This window comes from Paramisgurnus dabryanus, chromosome 1, assembly GCF_030506205.2.
Source record: "Paramisgurnus dabryanus chromosome 1, PD_genome_1.1, whole genome shotgun sequence".
Lineage (NCBI taxonomy): Eukaryota > Metazoa > Chordata > Actinopteri > Cypriniformes > Cobitidae > Paramisgurnus > Paramisgurnus dabryanus.
Window position 1 is genome coordinate 47,470,798 of NC_133337.1, and position 27,177 is coordinate 47,497,974.

At 38.4% G+C, this 27,177-nt stretch overlaps 1 protein-coding gene and 1 long non-coding RNA gene across 3 annotated transcripts in view; one reads left to right on the plus strand and one right to left on the minus strand.

The window, feature by feature from the left end:
- The first annotated feature begins 32 nt into the window (after positions 1-32).
- The window catches only part of llgl2 (LLGL scribble cell polarity complex component 2), a 44,738-nt gene continuing 17,593 nt past the window's right edge, over positions 33-27,177 (plus strand). For both annotated transcript variants that reach the window (XM_065262876.2, XM_065262877.2), the window contains exons 1-12: positions 33-228; positions 15,282-15,413; positions 17,360-17,457; positions 17,917-17,998; positions 18,274-18,389; positions 19,806-19,964; positions 20,453-20,615; positions 21,744-21,876; positions 21,961-22,015; positions 22,750-22,904; positions 25,549-25,760; positions 26,114-26,181. In XM_065262876.2, the coding sequence (XP_065118948.2) occupies positions 15,339-15,413; positions 17,360-17,457; positions 17,917-17,998; positions 18,274-18,389; positions 19,806-19,964; positions 20,453-20,615; positions 21,744-21,876; positions 21,961-22,015; positions 22,750-22,904; positions 25,549-25,760; positions 26,114-26,181 (1,316 nt within the window). In that variant the 5' untranslated portion in view covers positions 33-228; positions 15,282-15,338. The remainder of the gene's footprint in view (positions 229-15,281; positions 15,414-17,359; positions 17,458-17,916; positions 17,999-18,273; positions 18,390-19,805; positions 19,965-20,452; positions 20,616-21,743; positions 21,877-21,960; positions 22,016-22,749; positions 22,905-25,548; positions 25,761-26,113; positions 26,182-27,177) is intronic.
- Positions 4,697-5,155, minus strand: LOC141282999 (uncharacterized). The gene is made up of 2 exons (XR_012337945.1): positions 5,092-5,155; positions 4,697-4,791 (listed from the first exon to the last, which is right to left on the minus strand). It is a non-coding gene; the product is annotated as an uncharacterized lncRNA (long non-coding RNA).

Consider the following 27,177-nt stretch of genomic DNA (forward strand, 5'->3'; position numbering starts at 1 on the left):
AAACTGTCCCGGAAGGCGCTCGTAGAGGGAGGAGTCAGAGCGCGCAGCAGGAAACACTTCACTGATAATCCTGAACCCCTCTGTCCACACACAGACCTCGAACGCGAGGTAAACACCACTCGAGCCTGTTCTACATTACCAGCTGCCGTGGTTTCTTCAACCCGGGATAACTAGTCAAACCTGTGTGAATCGTGGACAGAGCCGGGGCGTCGGGCCGCGGTAAATCAGGTGAGTTCTGCCCGGGCCCACCGACTGCTGTGCGGCTACAGGTGTTACCACTCAGCGCCTCTGTGGCGGTGTCTCAAAGCCTAGTGACTTGCCTAGAGAACATTTCAACGTCTAAATAGTGTCTAAAAAAGGTCTAGGCGGGTAGTTCAATAAGTTTAAGGTCGCAACCTATTTACTTAAACTTACAACTGTGCATTAATTTACCATGCGTTGCTATAGTGAGTAGATACGTCTTGGTGTTTAATGTCACATTTTTGACTTGATGTTTTATGTGACTTGCTAATTGATTACGTAATTCAATATACAAATACTTATTTTCTAAAATTATGTTTGTGAAAGAGAATGAATTGTGTTTTAATGATTAAATGCCTTGGGCTTTATGAAATTGTTTATGGTTCCTAACTGTATACAGCACCCGTATTCAGTGTATTAGTATAGACACGTGCTGTGATGACATTGACCTAAATTTGTATTGACTATAAAGTTGTCTGGAGGGAAACTTTGTTCTAATATATTGTGTTTAAAGTACTGTTTTACATTATACACTTTTTATATAGTTATACAGTATGTGTGTGTGTATGCATATATAGACATCATGTATTGAATTGTTAGTACTTGGTGTATTTATAGTTCCCTAGTGTACTATTATGTATGATATACTTAGAAAGTATATAATCTAATATATAATTAGTGTAAGTCATAGGTAGTTCAGAGAGATCCTGGTCTTGTCTATGGATTAAGGTGGGAAGTTTCATTGGTAAATACTGGTGATTTGGTTGTCCTTGGCGTAGATTGGTGGATGGCAGTCCCACCGGTTTGACAGGTTGAGAATCGAGAAAGCCTCCGCCTCTACCTCTCATGTTCCTTCACACATGACCACGTTCTGCTGTCATCTTTTTTTCCTATTGTGTCAGATCATTCATAATCTGCGGGTTAAATGTATTGGTACAGACAGATGACAGTTATGTTTAATACATTAGTTAGACTTGCGAAGTAATATGTGATTATGGGTCATTTTGTTCAGGCCGGTCTGGAATATATGGCTGGAAGATTTGCCCTTCATGTGGTTTTCATACAACGTGATCTGAGATGTAACGCTTTTAAATTTGTATTAATTTTCCCAGGCTCTTGTGTAAAGCTTGTTTGATGATACAGACTTGTGTTGACCCGTTTGATGACACAGGCTTGTGTTGCAATGTGAAAGGCAACATTTATTTTAGTGCGATATAGTGGTTCTTGTGTTCTTCAAAACTGGGCCAAATGAAATGAGCACCTGTTTGTTTGAAAGAAAAGCCCAGGCTACTTGCATAAAGCAAAAATGTTTCATGCACAAATGTTCTTGCTCAATATGGGACCAAAGCTCCAAATAGACCATGACTGTTTGATATGTGTGAAGACATGCCTTAACAATTTATTGGACTTTCAAAGCATCAGATGATGAAGCATCAGATGTTTGATGTAACAGTACAAGGCATTTGGTTGTAAAAGTGGTTTCTATCACAGTTAATGGACCTTTTTCTCAGAGAAGACAGGAAAGGCTTGAGTCTGGGGATAGACATCCTGTGTGGAACCACACCCCATAGCTATAGACAAGATCTTATTTTTGCATTTTCACATAGAGGAAGAGAAGGTAAACAAAGGCTTCTCACTTCAACAGGAGAGAGCGGTTGTAGCAATCAATAGCGTGTGGGGAATCGCTGCAGATATCGGGATTACAATGAATGGTTTGAATGAGAGGAAGTTTGTCTGACACTTCCTCTTCCTCAGCCATTCTTTTTTCAAACACTATGAACTTTTGTCCACTTGATGTCTGAGTGGGATGAATGCCTTTGTCCAAAAAGGTTTAAAAAAAACTCACCGCCTATGATCTAAGCACTGATCATACGTTACTTAATGTGGACTTTGTTACATTGATACCATGTCTGACATCATCATTTATGACCTGATTGTTCTCGCCAGAGCACATACGTGTCCATGTTTATTTATGAAAACGGGAACAAATCCTACAGACTCTTAGTCCAACTGTATATATTGTCTTTTTAGGCATGTCATCATCTCACTGTGGTTGAACTGGTTTTTGTCGTGTTTACACTGCGTTTTGTCCTTTAATAGGGGTATAGCTGACGTTTATTGCAGCACTTGAATCTCAGATATCATTAAAGAAATTCACTTAAACAAAGCCACCCATATTGAGACTAAAAATAGGTCATACAATTGCTCGATTTTCCTGAATGACCATCTTTGACATATCTGAACGTGCCCTAAGAAACCAGGTTATGTAGGTGAGTGAGAGAGTCTCGGGTTAGAGTTCACTGACAGTTCTGTACTCATGTCAGAGCAGGCTCTCTGCTCTTGTCTTCTTCTCTGATCTTTGTTTCCTGTGGGATGCTATGTTGAGAATGCAGTGATGTCACTTGTGATGTGTTGGTAGGAATAAACTAAGACTCGGCATTTAATTAGAAGTATTTTAAAGGATTCATGTAAAAAAAAAACCTAGAAATATCAGAAATACCGTTTAGAAATCACCAAGTAGAAATTCAGGACAGTCTCTTAAAGACCCCATGTGGTGAAAATCAAGTTTTTTTTATTGTTGTTAATATGTCTATGTGGTAGAGCCCGACCGATAAAGGATTTTGAAGGCCGATACCGATACAAATGTTTGTTGGTTTTAAAATCCGATATTCCGATATATCGGCCGATATTTTTATTTTTTACAGAAACGCGCAACAAAACATTAACAGATTTCCTTAACATTAGTTATTTATGAGTTTTAACTAAAATAATATGATAATGCATTTTGTCACAACAGAACAGAGGAACATGAAAATATATTAAAGTTCTGATAAATAAAATGTATAAAAATACAAACTTAAGATATGAAACGTAAAGGGCTTTGAACAAAAACACAAAAACAACAACAACCAAATCAAAGTTACCAGTTTTAAAAGACTTGGTTCATAAATATAACTTTAAATAGGACTGGAGACAAATTCTGTTAAGTTCTGATAAATACCCACAACAGCTTAATATAAATTGCTGATCATTAACACTAGGATGGGAAGATTCACAGATTCGCTTGGTGCATTGGCATAAAAAGTTAACGATCTGATGCATCGGTTTGGAACTGTGCATCGGATACACACAAGCATTTGTACAGAAAGTGACCAATATTTTAGGATTGCTTTCTCATCTCTAAAATGTTGCTACGTTCTGCTGACTTATTACTTGCTGGCTACATTACTTACAAGCTACAACACTACAGAAACCGAGGCGTGTCATGAAAGTCATATGGAGCATAACATAGCAGAGGTAGAGCTATCCTCCACCAAGTAATTACAAATCCATGGGCGTCTGGTGGATCCAAAAGCATTTACTGGTAGTAGATGCAATTTTCTTTTATTCTGGTTACTGGTACCTTTTAATTAAACAGTTACTTTTATAGTCTTAAAGCTTTGCTTACCTTGTTGTGTCGTGGGAGTACAGTTGGCAAAAGTAATGAAAACATGACATGGAGTTTAATTCATATGGACTCTAAAATGATTCAAGTGGAATGGATTTGAGGAAGCAGCAGTGTGTTGATTTTGTGTTAAAAGTAAGGGGACAGCACAAGATGTGTTAAACCAACACAAAATGTGTTCTAACTCGACCGTTTTAAGAGTTTACCATTTCAAATGGCATAGCATCATATTTTTTCATTACATACTGCATTGAATGACATCTTGTTGAACCGAATCAAAATCGGACCGCACTGCATCGTAATAGGGGGAATCGTATCGTATCACATCAGTAGCTGCTTCATATATATTTTTAATTTATTGTATCGTAGGCAATGTTCCCTCTAATTTTTTTCAGCACTGAGCAAATAATTTTTTTTCTGAGCACACATTTCAGTACTGTGAGGAATTCGCAACCACACGACCTGCCGAAAATGAACACGAGCCTGCGTTAACCATAGGAGATTCAAAGAGATGACAGTGTAGCGTGTAACGGGGTTTAGTGTATACACACGTATAATGTTCAATGTGGGCCTGTGTATAAATCCCAATACATGTAATTAACACTCTCTTTGAATTTACCAGGTACCTGGGTTTAGCAGATTGAACCGTTCACCTCAAGCTGAAAATCAGTTCTCATATACTACAGTGCAAATAAATAAATAAATAAATAAAATACTTGTAAAAGTTTAACACTGTTTCATTTTGTTTGTAATCCAAATTCATGATTCACTTAAATGACTCTGTTGGGTTGAATTCATGAATCAATTGATTCAGTTCAAAGGACCGTTTGTTCCTTTATATAGTTCAAATAGTTCAGTTCAAAGTCAGTGTCCTGTCCTTTAAAGAAAATCCAAGAAAATACGGAAAATGAAGTTTCAGCGAATTCACGTCCTAGTAGTTGTCCGAAACAAAAAGGAAAAATACCCTCCTACCAGTTCTGATGAATTCAAAGCACAGCTCTGGTTGGCTCGCCTTTTTGTATACACCTTCACTTAATTGTCTCGCGTGTCCAAGATGGAGCAGGAGAACTTTACAGATGTTCGAAATTCTCACAAAAAAACCCAGCCTTGTAAAAACACAAGGCAGAACAGTAATTAATCTTCAGTTCAACAGATTTATCAATAAGCATCATGTAAACATTTCAAATAACAACCTAACTCAGGGTTTCAACACTTATTGAACATATTGACACTTAAAATTTTATTTTTTAATCACATTTACGTTACTTGACTGTTAACTTTCAAATGTAAATAGCTTCAGCTCGTTCGTTATATACCAACGGCCAATGTAAACAAACTCATAGTTTGCTGCCAAATTTGCAACACTTATGCCACAATGTCAAGTTAATATTTAGAATATAACTCACCAAAGCATACATTTTAACTTCTTATTTAAAAGAAGAAGTTCATTCGCAGTGTTTTGATGCTCTGTGATCCTGCATCTGCCTCCGTTCTAATTGTCTATTTTGCTCTCTCCTCACTCTAGCGACAGCTTTTCCAAGTTATCGCATCACTTCAGGAATCCAATAATTTGTTTTAAATCACTGTTTTGAATCTGAACTTTTTCCTCCTAATAAATATTTTAGTTTCTTGAGATCGACCCGTGCAGCTGCTCATCTGGCTCGCTCTCACTCTGTGCTCGTCCGTGCTGGCAGCGTCACTGTGTGAACTGAATGCGCTGCTACCATTGGCTCATAAAAGTGTCTGTCACCGTAGCAAGATCAGCGATTGGTTGAAAGTTTCTTCTCCTTCTAGAACACTCGCCTTCTCTCTCTCTTAATTCTTTTACAACAGCAAATGCATCAATGTTTATGTGCGGTCTGAAAAATGTGCGCGGTCTGACAAATCTATTGCGCGGCCACTTTGGCTGGCCTGCGCGGCCGCGCACGCGCGCAGCTTAGAGGGAACATTGATCGTAGGGTATGCATTGAGATGCGTATCTCATTGGACTCATTTATGGAGATGCACATCCCTATTAAACACCATTGCTGAGTAACATTTTTTCCATAAAATTTACTCCGAACTGTGGTTTAAAAATCACAGTTTTTTATGTTATAAATATCTAACCAGTGACATCACCACGGATAAGCAGTTCGTGCTAGAGGTCTTCACGTGTTCACTTTGATCCGAAAACCCAAGGTCTAAAAGTTTCATGTGTGCCTCGGACATGGGTTGGGTATAATATTAGTGGCATCGGTTCTCGGCTAATTTAAAATGAATTTGTTTTTACCATCAGATCTGAGAAGACCCGAACTATCTTGCTTGTGTGCTTATAAAGTTTTTTTTCCCAATCCCTCATCTGTTTGCCAAGGGTGCTTGCAACATCTGGTGGCTGTGGGTAGGCAAATTTAATTGAGCCAGACCTGTCAATCATTTTTTAATGCACATTTTAGTGGTTACCTTGGTTTCTGCATCAGAAAACAAATGAAAATGAATGGAGCAAATTGGTTGCGAGGCCACCAGCAGACTGCACACACCTCAGTGCCTTTTACATTCAGTCCAGTCAATAAAAAAAAAAATGCCATTGGGTCGGACTCGGGTCTAATTTTCTCAGGTTCGTCTAGGGTCGGGTCTTTCATTAAAAAAAATAATATTTATGCACCTCGGGTTTGGTTAAAAAGTGATTCAGATCATTTCGGGTCGAATAAATTTCTTTGGACCTATCCTGAGAAGACCTTTAGTTCGAGCCATATGTATGGATGTCACATAGACTCGACACAGAAACGATCGCAGCACTGCTGCTTCAGCTATATACTTATGTGATGCTCACACGTGCTGCTCACACAAGCAAGGTGAATGCTGTAATCTGTTAACATCAGTGTTGAAAATAATTGTGCTGCAAACACCCAGTTCACAAAGCATTGTGTGAAACCCGACTTACAGTTATGTGAAGCTGCCGAATGTAGCATCTATTTACATGTATATCTATGGTCCGAGGTGGTGTGAAAAAGTTAAGTCTGGGGCTAATTTTCATAATCATATCTATGGACCGAGCTGTGCGATTGATTAGAGACGGGTATACTAAATGAGGCAAATAGTAGCATTCAAGCTGTTTTAAAGCATGAAGAAATTACTGTCACAGGGAACTCTTACATATGCTATTTTGATGCTCAAAGATAAGTTTTAAGTGATAAAGTTATCAACTACAGGGGGACATTAACATTAATTTAAAGTGTTATCTTGTTATTTAAAATTAGGACTGGTCGATATTTACCAAAATTCATATCTCGGTTATTTCGATACGCTAAATATCTCTTGAGGTTTTCTATGAAGTGGAATAATGTTTACAGGGAAGTCAAAGCCTCTTGTGAGATGTCACAGACACCTTTGTTTAAACAGTGCATGATGAAAATAAAAAATATACAGCCGCACAACATGCGAGCTGATTAAAATGCTTAAACCTGACCTCAGAGTACATTTATGGCAGAGCTTCTGTTGCAAACATTTTGTCCACTGGGACAAAATACGGATATATTACCAAAACTCGATATACACCCAGCCCTATCGTAATTGTCTGAAAAAGTCATATTAGTACAGTCATATAAAAAGAGGCTTATTGGATTAAGAAATACTTCATATTAATGACATACTTGGTATCAAGAAACTTTATTTTAGTTTATTTGATGACTGTTTGTCTGATAAATGGCCTTATTTAGATTGAAATGTATTTTAATTGCAGTAACTTTTGTTTTCAGTCTACTGGTCAAAGTTCCTCTGAAGCTTTTGTTCTCGCACAGAAACACTGCTGTAAAGGAGAGGAACCTGATTTACTGAAACTGGCTATATGAAACTTCAGCCCTGAAATCGTTACTTCCTATTTACTTATAGAGAGATGCTGTTATGAGTAACACATTACATTTATTAGTCGGTGGGATGTTAGTGTGGTCTCGTACATGCTGTTTTCAAACAAAAAGCAATTGACCAGGGTACTTCTGACCATACGGTACTTTTTCTCCTTTCTTCTCTCAGGGTATCGTCAACTTTGTGACTACTGCTACAGCACCTTAGTTGAGGTGGTTGCATAATATGATGTCACCTCTTGCCATGACCTTTAAAAGAGGAATTTGTAAGCATATCGATTCTTACTGCGGTATCACTGTTTACTGCAGATTTGACCACTAAGAAAGCCTGAAATAATGGGAATGATTTTTGTTGGTGATTTGTAAGAACTCTTTCTCCAAGTGACTACCATATAACGTTACAGATTTTGTTTAAAAATATGAAATTTCTTATATCTAAGGTTAGGGAGTTGAGCAAACCACTAACCCCAAGTATTAAAATTTGATCTGTAGTAGTTTTTGGCGATAGGCTCCATTGTAAGATTGTCTAATCGTCAGCCTGTGAGATTGAGATTGGTAATGGGGGGTGGGGAAATAGTTTAGTCATTTATTTATTTATTTTATACTCCTTAATGACAAGCCACTTTATTAGTTGACAAAAAAGAAGCTGATTTACTCTTAAGAGCAACACTTTCACGACCGCAACCTTCTTAAAACTGATGCCATTAATCCTGTGTAAAATTTCCCGCAAGCCAAGGAGTGGGAGCATTACAAGTCTAGGTGCGTGCGGAAAGGAATCTGTGCACATTACAAGCTCTCTCGCGCAAAGTGAAGCCCACAAACCCTCTCATGCAAGGAAAAGCATGCAATGCGCATGTTAAAGTGAAACTATGATGATGATAACTACTATCGTCATGAAAACCCAATATCGGCCATATGTCTGATGGTCGTCGAGACACGATACTATTGTCTGTCTGCACAACCGTAGTCTGTAGTTTGTTTAACAGAAATGTATAATTGGTGGCAGCCCATTTCCGTGAACAAGAATATCATTGAGATTTTTATGATATCATCGTAAGAGTGAGCCTTTTTGACTTAAAAGTTAGAAATCATTTACAACCTCCTTTTTAAAAGTATGCCCATTTTCCAGCTCCTCTAGAGTTAAAGATTTGATTCTTAACGTTTTGGAATCCATTCAGCTGACCTCCGGGTCTGGCGTTAGCACTTTTAGCATAGCTTAGTCCATTGAATCTGATAAGGCCATTAGCATCATGCTAAAAAATAACCAAGGAGTTTTGATATTTTTCCTATATAAAACTTGACTCTTCTGAGTCTTCAGACCGATGGAAAATTAAAAGTTGCGTTTTTCTAGGCAGATACGGCTAGGAACTATATTCTCATTCTGGCGTATAATAATCAAGGACTTTGCTGTCGTAACATGGCTGCAGGAGGCGCAATGATATTATGAAGTGCCCGAAAATAGTCCCCTGCTATTGAAAGATACTAAGGGGACTATTTTTGGCTGCTGCATAATATCATTGCCCCTCCTGCAAATGGTCTAATCAGATTCTATGGATTGTGCTAAGCTATGCTAAAAGTGGTAGTGCCAGACCCGGAGATCAGCTGAATGGATCGCAAAACGATAAGAAACAAATGTTTAACTTTAGGGGAGCTGGAAAATAAGCATATTTAAAAAAAAAAGTGGTGTCCCTTTAAAAACCCACTGAAGTGCCTTCAAATATGCAGATTTGTGCAGATGTAATTTCATCTGAAACGGAAAGTAAACAACTTGTAAATTGCCAAAATTACATCACACCCTGGAATGTGATGAGAAGCCGAAATGCAGAATAATGTCATAAAAATTATTGACCCATGAAAGACTGTAATTTTGGAATGCTTCTATAAGCAAATTTTGTCTTATGTTTTCTTGCACGGTAGTTTATAGATATCCTTACAGTAGGGCTGGACGATTTGGCCAAAATCTTTATCATGATATACTTCATTTCGGTCGATAAGGTATAAATCCGATAACGGTATATATTAAAAAAGCCTCAGGAAAACTGCCAAGAATGCCTACAATGGATGTCTGTACCAAAAACAAACCTCTGAAAAAGTAAATTTGCCAATGAAACCTTTTCTTATAAAACTTTATCATATTTAAAATAAAAAAGCGATAAATATATTAATGTTCACCTTTAATTCATCTTTAGCCTTCATACAAAAAAAGTGATCTCACTTTCCAGCAGACTTTCAGACTCAGCTTAATAATATTATAGGTGCACCCTGAATGTCAGTCAGTAATAAATGCTGTAATGCAGGGGTCTCAAACTCAATTAGGCTTTGGTCCATTTCTTAGATCGACATCTCATAGGATGGACGAAGAGCTATTTTAACATTAAAAAGCACAATTATTTATTTTACATAGTGCATTTTTTGCCATCAGGTTATGTTTCTGTTTTGATATATTATTGATTTCTTCAGTCACAGTGTTGACTTTCATAGTTCCATCTGTGTTAGTCCATAGTTTTGATTAATTTGCTTTTATAGTAATATGTGGAGAAAACATTAATAAGTCAAAGTGACCCATCTTTTGAATGGTAGTATTCAATGTTACATACTGTAGAAAAAAAAGAAAAAGAAAAATTACTTATCTACTTGTAATTGCATAACAAGCTAGATAGTGATATATTTGATACTAGACTTTTAATTATATTATACATATTACTCCTAACCAGGTGACACAGCAGCATAAATACTTTTATCTTTTCTTTACCCTTTTTTAACCTTGGCACCTTATGACTTAAGCCTATTTTTTCTCACCAGTAATTCAGTTGGTGTGCATTACATCTTCTGTTCTCTCTCTCTCTCTCTATATGGTGTCGCAGGGTTTCCCGCAGAAAATTTGTTAGTTAAGGTGGTAGGATTTGCAGAGGGCGTGGCAATCAAAGGGGCGGGGTGTATGCGTCATGATGCAAATTAAAATATTTTAATAAAATAAATTAATAAAATATTTATTTTTAAAACACTCAAATAAAACTTAATTTTGAAGAAGCTGTGACAAAAAATGAACACATACTAGATTATTAATGAATTCAATGTTTTTACCTCTAACAGGAATAGCTGCGTGATGAAGTGAAACTAAAGGGTTAATAAACACAAAACCGAAGCAGATGTTGTAGAACGTCTGCTGAACGATGATAGGTAGTGCAAAAACGACCTAGTTAAGGCGGTAGGGTTTCCAAGCTTAGGCGGGCCGCCTTAAAGGGCGTGTTGCAGGTTAACCACCACTGTTGATTAATGGGTACATAAATCACTCAAGATATGTATATCATTTTTAAAATGTCTCAAAAAAGGTCTTAAAGACCCTTTTTTTTTATGTTTTTGGTATTAACGGTTTTTTTAAGCAATTCGGCGATGACGTCACGTTGGGTAGAAGTAGATGAAAGCCTCAGCCAGAGCCATAGAGAGAGATGAGACATTTATTGCCGTTTTATTAAAACTTACGTTTATAATATGGAAATCATATATACATAATAGGAAATATATAATGTGGTATACTGCAAAGTTACCCTGCTAATTATTATTTATGATATATGTGGAGATAAATAAAACTTTGCAAATCTGCTGATTCAATCCATTCATGTCCTGACCACCAGGCTAGAGAGTTTTAAACATCCTTAATCCACACTTACTAGTCTATCATATAATATATAAAATATTTTTTATGTGAAATAAAAGGAAGTTTTGTTATATTGTTTATGCGATCATAACGAATCACACGATCATTTTATACACAGAAGCAGCGGTCAGCAGCTGCAGCGGGCTTGAATCCGACCGCATACTGCAATAAACAGGCGTTCGGCGGCTTTTTACATCAAAGGATGACAGGCTAGAAACCAATCACTGATCCCCGTATTTTTATAAATCCTGGACATGATTGGACCGGCCGAACGGGTTGAGCACTTTTATATTTGTTGAGCAGAGAGGCTGCATAGTTTGACCAGCGGGAACCGACCGCACATCAGACCGACAGACGGTGTTGCTAATATAACTCCCAATGTATAACTATTATCAGACCGGCCAACCCGACTGACACTCCGCTACTGGCTGTAGGGAAATGTGTGCGTTTTGATCGGTGTTCGAGGCTCTTACCCCGCGACCAGATGTGACGACGTGACGCCTCACTCAGCTTCCAGGATTTGAGTCATGCTACCTGAATTCGTTTGTGCTGAAGATCGCATACACCCATTTCAGCAGGATTATGGTCCCCCTCAAACCAGCACGCACGAGTATGTTAATTGTTTGTTTACTTTCTACACAAAGTTATGCTAACGCTATCTGGCTTTCTGCCTATCTCTCTATACTAGCCCATCTATCTATTTATCTATCTATCTATCTGTCTGTCTGTCTATCTATCTATCTGTCGTTCTGTCAATCTAGTCTATCTATCTAGTCTATCTATATCTATGTATTTATCTATAATTTGCATTGATATAATCTGAATATTGTACTTTACTCATCTCTCTAGTCACTCTTAATGCAGCGATTTTTGTGTTAGCATATCAGTGAACACCCCTGACCACTCGGTGAGTTTCAAGTCTTTGTAAACGAAAGTTTAATGCATTTTAGGAAGGATTGTTCCAGTGCACCATCAAACCCATTGTAGAGGTCTGAGCTGAAACACAAACACGCGAAAATTCTCAGGACAGCCGCAAATGTCGAAATTTCAGTCAAAACCATTCTATTTCACCATAAACAATCTGAAAACAGGGCTTAAAGTCTAAAATACCGAACTTGTCCTTTAAGGCAAATTCTCTTCCCAACGTGACGTCATGCAGTGCGTTGAGGGGGAAAGGAGAATCCTTGCAAACCGCTGTACTTTTTCGTTTTGTATTCCGTTTTGTGATAACCAACAACATAAAATACAATGGATAACAATTTAAATGTTTATTATCAACAAGCAAATTGCCCAAATTCGTGGAAAAATTTTACCTGCAAAACGCCCTTTAACTGAAATATGCTGCGGGAAACCCTGGTGTCGTCATTGGAAGCTGTGACTTGACGCAAACTAACCCCGCACCTCCATCTCCTACTTCTGAGTGACAGCTCTTTTCTGAGCAAACACTCCAAAGTGCCGAATAGATTTATTGATTGCATGGTGACAATGATATGATTTGACCCGAGATACAGATGAGCGATTTAAATCCACATTCCATTTGCTCGTCTTCCCGGAGATTGCGGCTCATGGTAGCTTAAAGGGGACATATTATGAAAATCTGACTTTTTCCATCTTTAACTGCTATAATTGTGTCCCCAGTGCTTCTATCAACCTAGAAAATGTGAAAAAGATCAACCCAGTAACTTAGTTTTGGTAAACCATTCTCTGCAAGCATGTGAAAAAATAGGTCATTGTAATTTGGCTCCTATTGTGATGTCAGAATAAGGTAATACCGCCCCATTTATCTGCACTATCCAACCACAGCACAGCCATTTAGTACAGAGAGAAATTGAGAGAGAGAAAATAATTCACAGCACAATTGAGTTTCAATTGCAACAAACCACCATCATTGTGATCAGTGTTTGCACTTCAGCCGCTCATTTGCATTTTAAATGATACACCCAAAATGGCACACTTTTGCTCGGACCTAGATTAAGACTTAGTTTACATCTTTAAAAAAAATCTCATAATATGTCCCCTTTAAGTACAAAAGATGGCACACGTTTTGGAGGGAAGCGCCTTGACCCGCGTTTAACATGCGTTTTTACACGTGACGTGAATGGCTACAGGACGCCATAATGTATATCGAAATATCCGAAATGTGTTTAAAATCATACGGCAGTTATCGAAAAACATTATACCGTGAGATATATTGATCAAAATTTGCTGGACTCTACAATGGGCTTCTCTACCATAGGTAACTAAGCTTTACTGAAATGAATGCCTTGATGTTTTATAACCTTATAGCACACTTCCAGATTATTTTATATTCCACTGTTACAAATCTGTCATCTGTACAGTTGAGCTGATTATAGTGGGAAATGCTATTCGGCTACTGCTGATCTCAACATACCGTTTCTTCTTAAGAGTCTATAAACTCTCTACAAAGTCCTCCCACCTCTAATTTAAACTAGCTTGGGCTGCAACTCCTACATAAATGCCCTCAAACGCACCTCCTTTATAATTCCTCCCAACTGGATTCCAAGCAAACTGAGTTTTCATAAACCTCTCATTAACTAAGGATTAGATTGCTGGATGTGTAATATTGATCTTTTAGAGTGAGTTATTTTTACGCCCTATCACGAAAATGATCACACTGGTGGCAGAAGATTTTCAAACTCCCTTGTTTTGAATGAACCACATCTTTTCATCCTCATTCATTGAATCCCATCTCTCCCGCTGAGAGTTTTCCCTCATAAAGCCGGGCTTTACCCTTAAGCACTAGACCTCCCACCTTAACATTGTCCCTTAAGTTGAATTTGACAGACTTGGATTTTGTTCTTGGCTGGATTCTGCAGGGTCCTTTCAATCCTTGAATTTCTGGTCCCAAAAATAAAGAAATGGGGGAAGTCATTCCCTTCTCTAGAAATGTTTGCACCCACATGCTTGATGATGACTAAACGTTCTTGGCTAATAATGGTAATAATCACAGAACTATGCGTCTGAGCCGAGTAGGGTAACTGACTCACTGGTAAGGTTATGTTTGGGAATGGTTGAGGAAAACTTTTCTTGTTCCTGTTGATTGTGTCAATGCGTGCCCTGATTACTCTTGAGAAAGTGTGATAAATTATGAGGCTTTCGCGATTTGGATACGTCTAGACACGCTCTCTGGGGAGTTGTAATGTGACGTAGTCATTATCCAACTATGTTGTGAATACGTCACTTTGAATATCCATGCATTACTGTCAATAATCAATGTCGTCAACTCTTGACTCAATGTTTGCTTTTTTAAACAAAATGTAAGTGGTGTTTCTAAACCTATTGACTTGATCCTACAATGTTTTGGGTAGACACATGATATCACTTCTGCTCAACAAACCTAAGGTTTGATTTGCGATATCATTCACGTCTTTAGCACAAATGGTGTGGGGTTATGTGTCGAAATTCAACACTTACGGTTTGTATTAGCAATGCTTGCTTTGGTTACCGTGGTATTTTTCTGAAGGGTCAGTCGATGGTGAAAAACAACCCATGTGGCTTGTTTGCAGCCAAAGCAGACGCCAAATATCTGAGAGACGCCAGGTGAAGAGAGACAGCCGTTGATACCGAGGTTATTGTGTATTGTTTGGGCGGTTATTCGACTGTTCCTTTAATGGAAATCAGGTAGCTGCCCTCCTCTCGCTGTCCACCTGAAAGAGACTCTTTCTGAATCGGCTTCCCTGTGCAGCAGGTGTTTCGTCAGGTGCTGTTTGTTCAGATAAGGGGAGGGGCTGTGATGGCGCTCGGCCACGGGAACAAAAGTCGCTTTACGGTAGTGATTTCCCTGTGGGGGCTGGGAAAAAAGAGTGAAAGGGAGAAATCGGGGGGTGGAGAGGGGTTAGTTTCAGTCGACACTCCTCACTTCTTTCCTTGAAATTCCTGGGCTTGTCTGATCCATTGTTTTTTTTCCATTGAAACTGGTTTTAAGGTCTGTTGGCTTAAGCTTGGCACACTTCTTGATCCTAATTATTTATTTATTTTTGTTCTGTTACTGTATTCACTGTTGTTGATATATCCATAAAGTATGGTTTTCTATAGTGGTTCCTAACACTTTAATTAACCTGGTATTTTCTCATGTCAGGTGGTTGAGGAGAATCCGTGAGGGAGGCAGCGCGAGGTTCCTGCTCTTCCAGGGAAGATGAAGAGATTCCGGCGACACGGGCATGAGTCTCAGAGGGACAAACACCTACAGGATCTTTATCAGTTCAACAAGGTGATGTTTTGTGAAAGTTTATTAACTCTGATTTTGTTTAGTGAGGTTATTTGCACTATAATCTGTTTATCATATAAATGTTAATGTATTAACTAACATTCACAAACAAAAAGTGAAACATTTTGTGTTTTTTTTTTTTTCTTTTATACAACTGTTAACTAAGGCCTAGTCCTGGTTTGACCTTAACCCTGTCCGGGAAACTGCCCCTATATGTCTCTTTTATATGCTGATTTGCACAGGATTAGGATCTTTGTAATTGAGTGGGAGTGTCTTGTCTATCTGGGGGTGGGGCTACAAAAGTTTGCACGCATTCATCACAAGAACTTGTATGTGTGTTTACTTAAAATATATCTATCATGCAATATGTTGTGATATATTGCAGATATTTTCTCTTTTATGGATATAGTATGATGTCATTTTAGGAAAGCTGTCATTGAGAACACACCACCATGTGCAAAAAATTGTGGTGCACCCTTATGTTAGTAGGGGAGTGCGGGCACAACCTAATGCTTTTTGGTTGTGCTCAATCATTCAAAAAATATTTGAGTTTGATAAATTATATTTTTACAACATTGGAAGTTTGTTTCAAGTACTTACCATTCTTGAACAATTACATCAAATGTGACATAAGTGCAAACGTTACAACTTACCCCATAGGTGGGGTTAGTTGTAACACTTGCTAAAAATTAAGTTTGCAGGAATATATTTCAATATTTGTCTATATACTTAAAGTGGATATTGTTTATATATCTGTCAATAATAGACGGGTATCCACACTTGTAGCCCATTTCTAACGATAGTTCAATTATAAATGGATACAAATGTCTAAATATGTGAGAAAAGGCAGCACAATTATGACAATTTTTTTTTATATGTGACCCAGTCTGTAATAACCATACTTCAGTTTCAAAATCAAATTCTGAGATAATGAGCATCAAAGTCTGATTTTAGGCATTCATTTCATTATGATTTTAAATTTTTGACGTGACCTTATTCAATCAATATTAAAGATATGAACAAAAATACATTTGACACATGATTTTTGATAAGTCTGGCACAATTATTTTGTTGGCGGCCAGCAATCATTCATGTGTAGCCTATTTAAAACAACAGCAAGAATTACGCTAACGTTAGCTGTTTTCGTATCGTAAGTGCTGAGGGGTTAGTTGAAACCAAGCGTTACAATTAACCTCGCTGGGTGAAAATATTTTCAAGCCCACCAAAAAAGTTGCTAAGAGCTGCAGACATATTTCAAAATGATGCTGTGTTTTAGTCAACAAGACACTGATTAATATGACATAGCATTGGATTTAGTATCTTACACAACCAACTTAGAAACCGAAAAAAACTTAAGATGAAAAAATTTACTTACAGGCCACCAAAACACTCGTTCATCAATAAATCTCTGGAAAAACATTATACATTTCCAATAATTTGTGGGAGATCGTCTTTTGGCAGCGTGAAAAAAATACTGGAAAAACAAAATGCTCAACCTTGTGCAACAACGTAAACAGTCTGTGTTACAACTAACCCCCATTAGTTTTGCCCTGCACAACTCTACTTCCTGTCACTGTTTAAGTTTAGGGATAAGAAGAATGCTATCTAGTGGTCGGGATGCAAACTCCAAACAAAACATAATTTTTATTTTTAAAATAATTGATGTGGTATTTTTTTCGTACACCCCTACTTAAAATTAAAAAAATCAAAGAAAGAAAGATCATACATGCACTTAATCTTAAGCTTGTTTAGTTTTATTTTTGAAAACTAAACTGGTTCTCGCCATGAACATACTGTAGCCGTAGCAGGTGGCATGAAGTTAAAAAGAAAATAATAAGTGTCTGCTTTCTATGACATTTTAGTATACAATAGTTTCATTTTCTCCTGTCTATACGTTTAACACTGTGTATTTCTATTTAACTTGCATATTTCTTTCCTTTGTGCTTTAGACTGTAGAGCATGGCTTTCCTCATCAGCCCAGCGCTTTGGGATTCAGCCCCAGCCTAGAGCTCTTGGCAATTGGTACCAGATCAGGAGCCATTAAACTGTATCCTCCACCAACCAGAAGAGCAAAGTTTGTGTTGTTTGATTTGTGTTTGTGCTTTAGCCTTGAGCTTAAATCCACATTCCATTCCCCTGTCTCTGAATCCTCAGGCGAAGTGAGCAAATCATGATATTATGATATGAAGCACTAAGATTTCCTGTCCCAGATCATATGGTAGATACACACCCTTTTGTGGGTGCTCCAGAATATGAAACGGTTTATAGAAGTAGGTTTACGTATGGTTTTTCCCATGCTGTTGCATAATTGCTTGTTAATCATTTACAGGAGGGGGAATAGAAATGTATATATGGATATGTGGCTTACATTGTGTGCTTAGTGTGTAATTATAGTTATTGTATTATTTACACAGCAGATTGGATGAAACACCATGTAAAAAATATTTATGGTACAGCGACTGTACTGTGTGAAAGGCTGGCATGCGTTTCCTTATCTAGTGTTTAGGTATGGAGCTCCAGGTGTGGAGTTTATGGGACTTCATGATGAGAATGCAGCAGTTACACAGGTCCACTTCCTGCCAAACCAGGTACACTTGTGAACTTTAATCCTGCTGCCTTTGAGCTTACATGGATTTTTTATTTCATCATGATATTTTGTTTTCTTTCCTGATCTTTGATATGATAATTTATTGATATAGTGGTTTTGGGTGAGGTTGACATGAATAAATTGATTTAATTTATACAAACATGTGACCCTTTGAGCCTGGATTTAACACACAGGGTCTCACACAGTGTTTTTTTATCTTCAATCGTTTGTTGCTGTTTTACTCAAAGATTGGTCTGTGTGGTTTTTTTTTGATAGGTCGAGTTGGTCACTTTGCTGGATGATAACAGTCTGCACATGTGGACACTTCGGGCCCATAACGGTGTGTCTGAGTTGCTTGAGATTGGACGTTTCACCCTCTCTGGTCCACCTGGGTGAGTCAGAAACAGACTTGCATCTGATGGTTTAATCCTAAAGGTTTTATTTTGAAAGTACTGAGATGCTTATAGACACACATACGCACACACCAGTCAGAAGAGGTCTGACTCACATTCATTGAGACATGACTGATACTCAGCGCTGCTCTGACTCTTATTTCACATGCACATGAGATGTCCACAAACCCACATGATTCAAATTTATGCTCTCTGCAATATACGTCATATCCTGTAAGTTCAAGATAAACAAGAAAGAGTTTAGTAACACTTGATTTGATTTTAAACTTCTTCAATATGTATAGTGCAGTCAAGCCTCTTTGTGAGTCACAAATTTTGGTCCTAACCAGTTGAGACCAGCAACATTTTGTTGGTCACTTGGATTATTTATTTCTGTCATTGACAGCCTTGCCCACAGTTAAATTTTAATGTCGTGAATCCATAATCCCAATTGCATTACTAGCAGTTGTCAAATTAGCCATATTGCGCACCGTTTCATTTTAGTGAGCTGCACATTTTTATTTATTGTGCAATTCTTTTATGTATTTATTAAAGGGATAGTTCGGCCAAAAATGATATCAAAGCCATGATTTACTCACCCCCAAGCTGTCCGAGTTGCATATGCCCAACGTTTTTTAGACAAACACATTTTCGGATATTTTAGAAAATGTTTTAATCTTTCAGTTGATTAAATGTAATGTTACGGGGTCCACGACCTTCAAGTCCAAAAAAAGTGTGTCCATCCTTCACAAAATAAATCCAAACAGCTCCAGGATTGTAAACAAAGGTCTTCTGAGGGTAATCCACGCGGTGTTGTTGTAGAAATATACATATTTAAAACTTTATTAACATAAATAAATACCTTCCGGTAGTGCCGCCATCTTAGTCGCGTCTACATTCAGGATGAGAGCTTACGCAGCCTACGGAGGCTACTCTGCTGCTGCTCTGTGCCCCCGCCCTCCGAATTTGTCATACGTCACTAAGAAAAGTGCGTACACTACGCTAATACTCTCTCCTGAATACAGAGGAGTCTAAGATGGCGGCGCTACCGGAAGGTATTTATTTACGTTAATAAAGTTTTAAATATGGATATTTCTGCAACAACACCGCGCGGATTACCCTCAGAAGAACCTTTGTTTATCATCCTGGAGCCGTTTGGATTTATTTTGTGAAGGATGAACGCACTTTTTTGGACTTGAAGGTCGTGGACCCCATAACATTACATTTAATCAACTGAAAGATCTAAAACATTTTCTAAAATATCCGGAAATGTGTTTGTCTGAAAAACGATGGACATATGCAACTCGGACAGCTTGGGGGTGAGTAAATCATGGGTTTAATATCATTTTTGGCCGAACTATCCCTTTAATACCTTTTCTAACCTTGTTTTGATACACTACATGTAATCTTCTTCAGCGCTGCCCCCAGCGTGACACGGGTGACGGCAGTCCTGGCACACTCATCGGGTGAACTGCTACTGCTGGGCACAGAGGGAGGCCATGTGTTTGTGGTGGAGGTACCAGGCTTCAGAGAGATGGAGGAGAACAACGTTAGTGTAGAAGATGTACAGAGCAGGTGAGAGATCACGTTGGTCCAACTTATGACTTCACTAAAAACTGGTAAAAGTTTACCCTTTACCATCAGGGCCTCTTCATCGCTCTGTGTTTTTAAATCAAACTTACAAGACTCATTTTTACACCCTTGCTTTCGAGTGCTGCTACGTACGGAACTTTTGATGTGTTTTTTATATACATATTTATATTTTATTTTATATTTAATCTCTTTAATTTTTGATTTCTGTTGCTATTGAATGTAACATTTTATTGTAAAGCACTTTGGATCAAAAATGGTTGTGTTAATGGTGTTCTTGCAAGCTCATCTTTGATCTGTAAACCTGTATCCCTCAGTTCCATATTCTCATTTAATTTTGCTTTTGTACACACATGACTGTCATTCTTCAAATAGTTTTTATTCAATGGCATTATGCAATGCTTTAACATGCCTGAAATGGCCGAAACAGTTACTCTTTGTGATGGCTGACCTGTTCTACACTAATTTCCCAGAGTTCCAGAGGAATACGTTGGCCGAAGGAATTTGGAGTGTGTGGAGACTCTGCAGGAGAACCCGCTCAACCCACGCCAGGTTCTTATTGGCTACAGTCGAGGTCTCATGGTTCTGTGGGATCTGGATCGCAGACGTCCCATCCAGCACTTTCTAGGCACACAGGTAACAAAGCGTTTTGGTTCTTAAGCCAGATTTATAGTCGTGCGTAGGTACGGCGTAGGCTATCCGTAGCCTCTGCGTAGCCTGACGCGCACCTTGCAAAAAATGTAACCGCGCGTTAAATCTACGCGGACCGCAAGCGCTGTGATTGGTCCACCAGAACCCCTCCCGTCAGGTAAAAAAACTGCGTCATAGGTATTTCTGTTTGTGGCGGTGAAAACAAAGATGAGCCAAATTGAGGAGTGAATTAACTGCATCAAAAGTCTCTGTTTATTTACTTCCATCATTGCTGGTCTTCTCAAATTAGTTGCTGTTTCTTCTTTGTTTGTGGGTTAACTTGCTAAGCTTCTTCTTCTTTGACGTTTGCGCTGCTACTGTGATTACACACGTGGATACTGCCTACCAGCGGTACACCTGGATTAATCAGTTTGTCCAATAATGGCAGACAGGAAACATGGAGCTGGCTGAAGTTCAGGAAGAAGTGCAGCTGGGCATAAAGCCTATCGTGGATACGAAGCTACATATCATATGCTGAAGTAAATTTCGGGAGTGTTAACGAATAAAAGTAAAAACAACAACAACCAAACAAAACCGAAAACCGCGACCCTAAAACCGTGATATGAAGCGAACCGTGGGCTTTGTGAACCTTATTTACACTAAAATTTTAATTTAACCACTTTCTTGGCCGCCATTTTACATTTTTCAAACTCGACCAGGCTCGACCAATCACATTCCCCGCACACACACGCATAGAATTTGGGCACTAGACGATGAAGGTATCTCGGGAATCAGAAAACACAGCAAACATTGGATTCGGACGTGCCTTAGTGTCTTCCTGCCTTGGAATGCTGCCTCCAAAGTCAGCATTTTAGAGATTTCGGACACAGCCCTAATAAGCACACTTTGTGCTTCAAATACTTTTCAAATACTTGTGGCTTGCTGAGAAGAAATTAGTTGCCCTGAAGAGTGATAAATGGAAAAAAAAATTACACACCACCTAGACTGTATGTAGGGACCAGAATTTGGAGTTTGAGTCCCTGGCAACCATGCATGACATGCACAGTCAAGCACACATACACAGTTTCTTGTGAAAATCTCATATTTTGGTTTCTCTTACTGTCTTTCCTGCAGCAACTGGAGAGTGTTTGGTGGATGGAGGATGGTGGGAACATCCTCAGTTCCCATAGCGACGGAAGCTACTGTAACTGGACGGTAACTGGCGAGGATCCGCAAACTGAGCCCGAGAAACAAGAGATACCATATGGTGAGAGATGAACATTGTGTAAACAGCGTTTACAAATGAATGTTTACTTTTATCACTTTCTTAAATGACATTTTCTTCACACAGGCACCTTTCCCTGCAAGGCCATTTCTAAAGTTATACAGCTGCCAACGAAACAAGGGTGAGTCTTGTATTGTTTTATGAGACCGTGTGTTTTCGTGATGTCTCTGATGCTGAGACAGGTGTGTTTGCTTGTGGTGTCATTAACCCAGAGTGCTTCTCTATGAGTCACACTGTATGGTTAATATTTAAACTTTCCACAAAGGTTCATATTTTCCACTCAACCTTAAATCTTGGGTTTATTTTTTGCCACTGTCTCAAGCACATTTTATCCTACAGTTTAATTTCTTTTAAATTGCCTGTTTTTCTCCTTGTCTTTTTATTTACTCACACGCATGTGATTTAAAATGCATCAGTTTGGAAGTTTGTGGAAAGGCCAAGGGGAATTTATTTGTCATTTTGTAGATTTGTTTTTATCCAGAATGACATATGCAGTATTTAAAGTTTTCCAGGAACAATATGTGAATCCTTTTCTCAAGGGCACAGTAACTTTCCAGATCACACATTTCCCCTTTTCGGGTTTTTACCTACAGCCCTTTGCTGTTTTGCACCATTAACTTCAATCTTACACAATACCACAAATAAATGTTTAAAATACAGCAACAAAAAAGATAAATTAATGGTTTTCATATTTTCTTGTTAAGGGTATTGGTAGATCACATCTGAGAACCTACCGCATCTGTTAACTTTTCTCAGTGATAGGGTGGTGCTGATAATCTTAGAATGGCCAAATGTTGGCCTGGCCAAAACATAATCTGCATGTAAAACCTGTGTCTTCTGTCCTTTCTGCCACAGTCCCCCATTTCTCATCTTCAGCGGAGGAATGCCGAGGGCCAGTTACGGGGACAGACACTGCATCTCCATCATTCACAGCAAAACACACGAAGCTTTGGACTTCACGTCACGCATTATTGACTTCTTTGCTATTCGGGAAGGAGAGAACCACAGAGGTATAGAGCGATCTGTTTATCTAGCTATCTGTCTATTGGTCTATCGATCTGTCTGTCTGTCTGTCTGTCTGTGTCTATCTGACTGATTTGTCTGTCTATCTGACTGTCTGTCGGTCTATCTGACTGTCTGTCTTTCTGTCTATAGGTCTGTCTATGTCTCTGTCTGTCTGTGTCTATCTGACTCTCTGTTTGTCTATCTCTCTGTTTGTCTATCTGACTGTCTGTCTGTCTATTTATCTGTCTTTCTGTCTATCTATCTATCTTTCTGTCTATTGGTCTATCGGTCGGTCTGTCTGTCTGTCCCCATCTGACTCTCTGTCTGTCTATCTGACTGTCTGTCGGTCTATCTGTCTATTTGTCTGTCTGTCTGTCTGTTTGTCTATTTATCTTTCTGTCTATCGGTCTGTCTGTCTTTCTATACACCTGTCTGTCTGTCTTTCGGTCTGTCTATGTCTATCTGAGTGTCTGTCTGTCTATTTATACGTCTGTCTGTTTATCTATCTATACGTCTGTCTGTCTGTCTATACATCTGTCTGTCTGTCTATCGATCTGACTTTTTGTCTATCGATCTGACTTTTTGTCTGTCTGTCTATGTCTATCTGACTCTCTGGCTGTCTATCTGACTGTCTGTCTGTCTGTCTGTCTGTCTGTCTGTCTGTCTATCTATACGTCTGTCTGTCTGTCTGTCTATACATCTGTCTGTCTGTCTATCGATCTGACTTTTTGTATGTCTATCTGACTCTCTGTCTATCTGTCTGTCTGTCTGTCTATCCATCTATCTGTCTGTCTGTCTTCTATACATCTGACTGTCTATCTGTCTGTCTGTCTTTCGGTCTGTCCGTCTGTACGTACATCTGTACGTACGTCTATCTGTCTATACGTCTGACTTTCTGTCTGTACGTCTAACTGTCTGTCTGTCTGTACATCTGACTGACTGTCTGTCTGTACATCTGTCTGTACGTACATCTGATTGTCTGTCTGTCTATTTATACGTCTGTCTGTTTATCTATCTATACGTCTGTTTATCTGTCTGTTTATCTGTCTATACATCTGTCTGTCTGTCTGTATATCTATCTGACTTTTTGTCTGTCTGTCTATGTCTATCTGACTCTCTGGCTGTCTATCTGACGGTCTGTCTGTCTATCTATACATCTGTCTGTCTGTCTGTCTGTCTTCTATACATCTGACTGTCTATCTGTCTGTACGTACATCTGTACGTACGTCTATCTGTCTGTACGCCTGTACGTCTGACTGTCTGTCTGTACGTCTGACTGTCTGTCTGTACGTCTAACTGTCTGTCTGTACGTCTAACTGTCTGTCTGTCTGTACATCTGACTGACTGTCTGTCTGTACGTCTGTCTGTACGTACATCTGTCTGTCTTTCGGTCTATCTGTCTATTTATCTATACATCTGACTGACTGTCTGTCTACCTGACTGTCTGTTCATCGGTCAATCTGTCTGTCTGTCTGTTTGTCTGTCTTATCTGTCTGTCTGCCTGTCTATCTGTCTGACTCTCTATTAGGGTTGCAAAAAGGTGGAAATTTCCAGTAATTTTCCATGGGAACTTAATCTGGGGAATTTTGGAAATACTCCATATTGGAATTTATGAAAATGTATATAAACTATATCATATACAAACAAACATTTTGTTCGTTTATAAGCAGACATGCATGCAAAGTAATACAAATTTTGAAGAATCCTGATACTGACTCTTATTAAGCCTGGATTTATTTGAGGGAAAATATAGACTTCTTTCAAAAACAAAACATTTTTAATGTGTCCAAATTTTGGGTGGTACAGTATTCTGTATGATTGGCTAGCAGAATGTAAAATAAATTATCTGTGAATGTTATGGAAGAATGCAAGTACATGGGGTACAGGGGGTGTGGCCTCGATGGCCATTCGGTAAGCTGTGTGCATGTGAGGAGAAATTCAACTGAAATTGCATTAATTCTTGTTGTTTTAAAAAAATTATGCTGCAAGATTTTTTTACAACTACATTTAAAGGGGACATTTGTGAAGTTTTAGCTCAAAATATCATATAGATAATTTTTATAACATGTTAAAATAGCCACTTTGTGTCTGACATCACAAGGGGAGCCCAATTTCAATAACAAATTTTCCACATGCTTGCAGAGAATTGTTTACCGAAACTAAGTTACTGGGTTGATCTTTTACACATTTTCTAGGTTGATAGAAGCACTGGGGACCCAATTATAGCACTTAAACATGGAAAAAGTCAGATTTTCTTGATATGTCTGCTTTAAGTCCCCTGTTATATGCAACTTTGAATTTTGTTTCAAAATCCCAGTTTATTCCCGTTAATTCCTATATATTTCCTGTTAATGCCATGGAAAGTTTCCAGCCTTGAAAATTCCCCTGATATTTTGCAACCCTACTCTCTATCTTTCTGCCTGTCTATCTGTAGACCATCCTATCAATCATTTTTTAAGTCATGCAAATTCAGTGGTCAGAAGGGGTTGAAACCATGCAGGGGGAAAATCTATGATTTCATCTCTGTAAAGCTTTGTGTATGCATGTGTTTATTTAAATCCAGAAGTAATCAGCTGTAAGTTGAAGAACCTGTTTGTACAACGATCAATTGACTAATAAGCATCTCTTGTAAATGTGTTTGTGTTGCAGGTGACCCTAAAGCTCTTGTGGTTTTGGTAGAGGAGGAACTGGTGGTGGTTGATCTGCAAACTGAAGGTTGGCCCGTCATCCGTACACCCTACCTGGTGCCATTACACTGTTCAGCCATCACATGTTCTCATCACGTCTCTGCCATCCCGCTCAAACTGTGGGAGAGAGTGCAGGCGGCCGGGGACCAGCAAAGCACGCACTACTCCAAGAAGGTACGCAACCATACGTACACAAATACAGAAACATCAGGCTCGGGTGGTTGTTTTCTTTAAAGCCACATATGACGAGCAAAGTTTTAGACTATACTTGATTGACATATGTTAAGGCATGTTGGCATTTACACAAAATGCTCTATAGTCACCTGCATTTTCAACTACAGTGCCGTAAAAGTGTCTGATTTTCTGTATTTTTGCATATTTTTACAGTCATTACAGAGTTAAATGTTAACTAATGGTAACTTCAAAGTACACCCGCAAGTGTGTGAAGTGTTGTCACTGTGGTTTCTGTTTGACTTTGTCAAACTTTGGCTAACATTCAGTGCTTGTCTTCCTCTGTCTTTTTATAGCCTTGGCCTATAAATGGAGGGCAGAATCTTGCCCCAGACCCTCCACAGAGGGACCTGCTACTGACAGGGTGAGTGCACCAGTGTCATCTAATGCTGACAAATAACGTCACCCACTAATAACACAAGTTTTATTAAATCCCTCTGTACATTGTAATAAAAAATGTGTGAAAATACTTAAAACAGGGCCAAAATACTATAATAATAATTTTTACTGGCAGTGACACATACAACTTGTTTCTTTATAAAGCCTTGTGGTAAAACAACAAAAGTTACCCCAAAGTGCTGTACAACCCTCACAAAACTTAATTAAAACCACAAAAAAGAAATGTAGAAGATAATGAAATTAACCAACAACTAAAACATTAGTATCAAAAAATAACATTGAGACATTTTTGGAGAAAAGTGAAACTGAAATCTTGAACCATGGGTCATTTTGTAAATCCTAAAGAAATTACAGATTAATTGTTCACTGTTTTATCTGCATGTTAAAGCCAAATTTAACAAAAAAACTCTTTCCCCGCCAGCGTTTTAAAAAAAGTTGCCAGCCAGAATTTTTCATGATTTTCACAAAAGTTTAATGCCTTCCAGAAAATGTTCTTCTTTAAATATATAAAAATTTTGTGAAAATTTTGAGATAATTGCGTTTTTGTGAAGGACTTTTGATAGAGATCAGATTCCGAGCGATCCTCAAAACATACACGGAGTTCTTTCTCTTTCATGTGAGGCATTACTTCCGGGTTGTATAAGTTGCAGAAGAGCGCCACCGGTGGGTAATAGCGGTATTGCGGGCAGCCGGAAATGCTCGGCAGGGAAGCGTTTTCTCTTATTTGACGAGTTAACTCCAGTTAACTCGTCAATGGCGGGGAAAGAGTTAAATATGGACACTGATTTAATGAATTAAACTATTGGGTTTTCCAAATCAAATGGAAATCATGTAAAAAAGGATTTGTAGGGCTCTGGGTCTTTTTTATATACCTTAGAAATTCAGATTTCCAAAAGTGTACAATGAATGAAAAGCTAACATTAAAAATTCATCTTACTATTCGCTTTGACATTTTCTTTCT